Genomic DNA, 6,000 nt, shown 5'->3' with positions numbered 1-6,000 from the left:
GGCTGCCAACCGATTTCAGTGGCGTTCTTGTTGTCAGTTTCTATCCAGATTGCCTGAGTGAATGTCTGGAGGTGTAGGCACCTCGGAATGATTGTGTTAAGCTAGCACTATGTCCCTTCCCCGTCCACGTTTATTCTTTTCTTTACAATAAGGCTTTCAAATAAGTCATGATTGTACGGCAGTGAAGCATCGGTGTTGAAGATGTCTGTCATGCCGTCGATGATGATGATGATGATGATGATGGACGCATGCAAATAAACAACGACCCTACCAGCCTTCTCACGTTTTAAGTCAGCTCATAATTGGGGTAGCCGTCTATCGAGATTTCCACATCACAGTCATCTGGTGTGAGCCAGATTTCTGTAAGTGCGATTATGGACGGCTGTTCAAGTCAAGCTGGCTGTGTCATATTGTGAAGTTTGTTGGAAAGACTGAGGCAATTTGTGTACAAAGAGTTCAACACTGTCTCTGCTGCTTCCAATGGCGAGGAGCCGAGAGCTGTGCAACAAATGAAGTTAGCAACTTTGATTACTCTACGCCGAATCTGAGTCCAAAAGGGCCACTGGGGCATACTTATCTGCTTCCTGCCTTGGGCATTTCGGGAGCTGCTTTTTATTTGCAGGGTTTTATTGTCCCGTGAGTGTTCGTCTTGTGCGACCCTTTTACCTTTGAGGGACGTAGTATTTCCACTCGTGAGCAAGCGTTTCAACCGCTGCAACATGAACGACCAGATTTGCTGTTTTTCGGGGATTCAGATGGAACCTACTTCGGTTTCGTTTCTCGAGCATTTTGGCGCGGTTTTACCATAAGTTTTCTCTGTGAGGCCCTGTGCATTGGGTGACAAAACCTAAAATTTCTCTTTCGGTAACATTCCAATAAGTCTCATTTCTTTTCAGAGGACTGCACCTTGAAGCTAGCCAACAGTTTTCCGACTTGGCGACGTTTGTGTGGCTTGTTTGGCCGCAGTCGCTTTCTTTAGCGTTTCGTGTGGACGCCCGATCCTCCGGCGATCACCGTGGCCAAATGGATGAGAGAATCTTCCATTTGGGCTTGTGACTTTGGCTGTCGAGGTCATAGGCCACGACAGTATTCACACTCGAAGAGGTCTCTTTTGACGGAGTGGAGCTTGAGACTGCTTAAGACAGCTTTGGAGTTTTAGTAACCATAGGGTTCTGTGAGCATTCCTTGATATCGAGGTAAACGCTTATGGTTGATTAGTCAGCAGGCTTCGCCGCTTGTCTCCTGAGTTATGACCCAATCCAACTGGGGTGTGAATTTTACTGATGCGTCTTTCTCGTCCGCTACGGGATCAAGCGATGATAACCCTACCTCCTCGTGAGCGTTGCCTTCTTCCAGGCACTGCTGGCTTTAGTAGACAAGGGGTTCGCTTTATTTACGTAGAAGCTCCAATCTAGAGTCGTGGTCAGTTGCGTCGGGGTACTCTCAAAGAAACAAGGAACTGGAGCGAAGCGGAAGCCCTTTTCGCGTTCCTCGTCTCGGACCTCTACGACACAGCTTTCGAACCTCTAAAGGGTGGTCCTCGGATATAGACTCGATCGTAGGGTTGGCCTTTGAATGCTAACAGTCCGCTCCAAGATCTTCCGTATGGCAATGGGGAGGAAATAGTGACTAGAAGCACAAATTTTCGCTTGATTCCCCCTCTGCGTAACCACTCTGCCTGACAGGCTCATTGGTGAGCAAACCGTACTAAGTAAGAGGTTTCTAACTTCGCCCACATTTCAGTTTGATGCTGTGTTGAATTCAGAAGTAAAGCTGGGGTTCTTAGAGGGGCAACTACCGGGTAAAGTAGGCATGAAGTCGTGTCGGACGGTGGAGTATCGATGGAGCCCTGGTACAAGGTTTGGAATGTTTCTGAGGGAGTGTGTTGTTGTCAGCCGTGTTGTCTTGCGCGCCGCCGGGAGATGTGGAAGGGATAGAGTGCAGAAAGGGGCGATGGGTGCAGAGAAATGGGTGGTAGCCGAATAGGGTTTTCAAGTTGGAGGGAATGTGTGGGCAGGGCGGGGGAAGCAGATGGGAGTCAGATCTGGCTACTGGTCGTTGTGCATACGAGGTTTTACCAAGCCCGTTGCACGCGTGTCGTCGGAAGGGACAACAGCAACCCACGCCACTGGGCCATCATACCGTTCGCTGCCGTTTGGTGTGCCGGCGTCGACGTTGCACTGTGCGGGCCAGTGACAGACCTGTGAACTGGTTGACCCTACGAACGTAAAAACTGAGGTTGGTTTACACATTTGCTTGCCCTTGTGTAAATGGTGCACTAGAATTACGAACCCAATTCTTTCTTTAGACCTTCTGGATTGTCGATCCTACGCGTTTCTCAAAGTTTCGTATCGGGAACCTCAACAGGGAGAGCATCAGATAGTAGAAAGCTCCGGTTGACAAGTCCTGGCAAGATTGTGACTCAAGAAAGTTTAATCAAGGAGGAACAGTCAGAGGGGAGGGTGACTGCTGAGGGTGTATGAAGAGGTTATCAATTACTATTCAAGAAAACTTAAAGCGCCGAATTCTGTAAACAGATTCCAGATTCGGCGACGTTCTCATTGTGTTATTTAATCGTGGTCACTCTTAAGTTATATTCAAACACTGGCCTCTGCTCGTTTGCAATTACCGTGTCTAGGTCAACATGGATCATTTGATTGAGCAGTGTGTAGCCGGCATCATCGCCTCAGCCCTCGGAGTCACGAGTGGCGGCTGCGCCCCCAACTGCAATAACCATTCTGACGGAATTCAGCTGGCAAGCCTTAAATCCGCACTCTCTTTTAAATGGTCACCTGCAGGCGTCCGTTCTCACGACTGTTTTGTGAAGTGTGAGAAGAGGCAAGTTTCGCTTAGGCTGGCTGGCAAGCGGCTGTGGGCTTTGAAAGTTGTTTTCGGGTTTTCGTCATCCAGGTAGACAGTTGACCGAAATTTTTTATGTGCAGGACAGTCCGGCTACCCTAAAACTTCCGCTAAGGATGTGGGAATAGTTACTGCGCATTTATTATCTGAGGCAATAACTAAATACTCCGTGCTTTTGCTTGCCAGACTCAATTAAGCGGAGATAATATAAGCGTAGATAGTCACTGGGTCTGCCGGGGTATGGTGGAAGCCGCACTCCAACGTTCGATGAGTGTGCCTGTGAGGGTACAAGAACCAACTCGACTTAGTTTACCGAAAAGTCCACACTCTGTTTTTATTACTGAAGGTGGACTTATTATGCGCGTTTTTTTGGAATGACATTTGATCCAGTAAATGTGACTCCAGAACGACCTTTCAAGTAAATAGTATTCATTTCAACGTTCACTTTGCGGCATTTGAAAAGAAAAAATGTTGGAACTAGCTTAATAATTCGTTGACTGCTCTTCCCTCTTAACAAATCTGTATAAAATTACTTGTGTTTTAGCTCGTATGAACATCATCAAGCAGTGACTTCTTTGTTGTTTCTCGCGGTCATTCTGGAAATTGGGACCCATATGATTATACCGGTCTTTCGATTACCTCAAAGACGACCAAAAGACCTGGGCTGGGGAGATAGAACTTCTTTTTTGGAGAGGATAATTCTTAATTGAGTCCTGTCTCCAAAGCCTCTTCTCTGCTTTTAGATTTGCAGAAGTTTTGGAAAGAAATAAATGTCTGACACAGAGTGCTCCTGGTAAAGAAGGACACTGGCACTAGTTTTCTTCTCTTGAAAATTACGAATAGGTTTTGTGGTCGGCGTGAGTCCTATTGTCTGTAGAGTACATTCGGGCAGCTGAAGTAAACTTGATGGCCAGGGGAATTTGAGAGTTGGTATACATTTCAAATGTCTAGCTCCGTTATCTGCGATTCTAAACAAACAACTGTGCCGTTGTACGCCAAATCTGACATCCGATGGAAAGGTGTTTGGCCCACATCTGTTAGGAATGGCCAAAATATTCAAAGGGGTACGTTCTCTCAGTATATACGTAAAACTATATGACTGAGAAGTGAGACAGAGTAGAAATCTTTTTACGTGTAGATTTCACTTCTGTGCTAAAAGGTGCGCGTTCATTCAGTGAAATAACGATACAGCGAAACATTTATTGACAAATTTGCACCGGCACAAACCGGAATTGGATTCCAAATGAACGCGACCAAACGTTTCCTTGGTGAAGGCGTGCATACGATCCTTTGTTCAAGCTATCATCAGCATCTATTGAAACTAGGCAGTAAAGGTTACTCCTGGCGCGTAGCTGGGTGTAGAATTACAAACGAGTGACAGTTCTGGTGGCAGACAACCTCAGGTAGTGACCGTTCGGTTTGTAGCTGCGTAAGCCAACTTAACACGTCCGACAGATCTGTGGTAGCTTTGATCACAATGTGGACACAGGAAACAGCGCATCTGCAGAGGCATACAAGACACCTAGCCATTGCAGTTTCGTTCGAAATTGGGACAAGGCTTCACACCGTAAACAGGTGTTATTACTTCCACCAAACAACGACTTACTGCCGGGTATCTTCTTCATTCCGTGCAAATTCATGCAAGAGAAAACAGTCCCATGCAGTGAAAACTAAAAGCTCGGTTAAATGGCGCTGAGATAAGTGACTGAATGTAACTGATGCGTTGCCAATGGAAGACATCCATTTTGACAAGGCGCACTCGTTTACAGATCACAGTGACGTTTACGAGGAACAATTCATGTGAATTCAAGTGAATTCATGTTTCTGAGTTCGTAATTACAGGCCTTCCCCTGTTTGATTCAGTAGGGATCTATATACAACCCGAGAGACGTGTTCTTTAATGCAACAAGACCAGTGTGGATGTTCGTAACAAGTAAGATAGCCAAAAAGCTGAGAATAGTTCAGCTTTTTATTTTTCTTCTCAAGGTGTGGAAGGCTGTCCGATATCTAGGAGATAACTAACAGGATTTCTAAGTTTTCTATAAAATGTCGGGTCGGTAGCTCAGGTAGCGTAGCTGGTGGTCGTTGGCTTGTTCGCTGAGCTGGGCAATTTGATTGCAACCGTTTCATCACCAATCGAGGTGACATCATCAGCGCGTTATTGAGGAGCGTAGTAGTGCGTAGCGGTGGGTTGGTGGTTGTTTCTATGTTTCTTGTCCAACTGGACTTTGGGCTTTATTGTGAAAACGTGGTAACAAGGCAACATAAAAGTATTAGGTAGCCATGACAGTAATGCAAACCGTTCTTTCATACTTTTCCCCGCTTGATGGAAGGACTTCTTTTTCAGACTACCTCAAAAGTTCAGACAATTTAGTTTTTTAGCATATAAAGTGATATGTAGCGTATCTAATATTTGTGGGTACATATCAGTATAAATGAGTTCATATCTATGTGTTCATATATTTACATATATTAACGTATGTGAATATATAAGTATATGGATATATATATATATATATATCGATAAATCTAATTATGTTATACGAATATATGGTAGGGGATATAGAGGAAATAATGAACTGTTTTGGTTAAAAGGATCTATTGAAAGTAATGTTTCGTTGCCTAGTCTTGAAAGCACGGTACAATCTGCCTCTCCGATATGATCAGATGATGAGGTGATCAACGGTTACCCCATTTGTTAAGACATGAGTGTATGGAAGTGGCCTGGTTGCGCCGGCTACGCCAAACGCAAAGATTGAACGTATCGTCTCTACACATACTTCCCCTTATGATAGCGAACGGTAGCTGCGGGCGCTGTTAGAGTAAAGGGGATGTGATGTGTTCATTTGAGATAGATAAGTTAACAAAAACATCTGAGCCGGTATTCGCCGTCTCCACCGGAGCTCGATTTTCCACGAAATTCGTTATGATTTTGAACCTCATCAAGTTCATGTCCGAGCGATTCACTGGGGAAAGATTTTGCAAGTGCCCATTCATGCAAGTTCACAAGAAACTTGTGAACTAGGAACTTGTGTTTACACGCCATACCTAGTTCCCACCAAACAGTCACTTTACTTTATTGTCCCTGGATGACATTCGCGGATCGAATCATTTGTGTTGCCGAAGACAAGTATGTTCAGT

General features: G+C 45.1%; 1 protein-coding gene across 1 annotated transcript in view; it reads right to left on the bottom strand.

The window, feature by feature from the left end:
- Positions 1 to 2,048: 2,048 nt before the first annotated feature.
- Positions 2,049 to 6,000, bottom strand: part of T265_05802 (hypothetical protein) — a gene marked incomplete at both ends in the record, with an annotated part of 45,700 nt that continues 41,748 nt past the window's right edge. The window contains one exon of the mRNA XM_009170896.1: positions 2,049 to 2,218. Within this exon, the coding sequence (XP_009169160.1) occupies positions 2,049 to 2,218 (170 nt within the window). The remainder of the gene's footprint in view (positions 2,219 to 6,000) is intronic.

The sequence above is a fragment of the Opisthorchis viverrini genome, assembly GCF_000715545.1.
Source record: "Opisthorchis viverrini unplaced genomic scaffold opera_v5_114, whole genome shotgun sequence".
Lineage (NCBI taxonomy): Eukaryota > Metazoa > Platyhelminthes > Trematoda > Opisthorchiida > Opisthorchiidae > Opisthorchis > Opisthorchis viverrini.
Note: the sequence above shows the minus strand (reverse complement) of the source record. Positions and strands in the feature narration are given on the sequence as shown.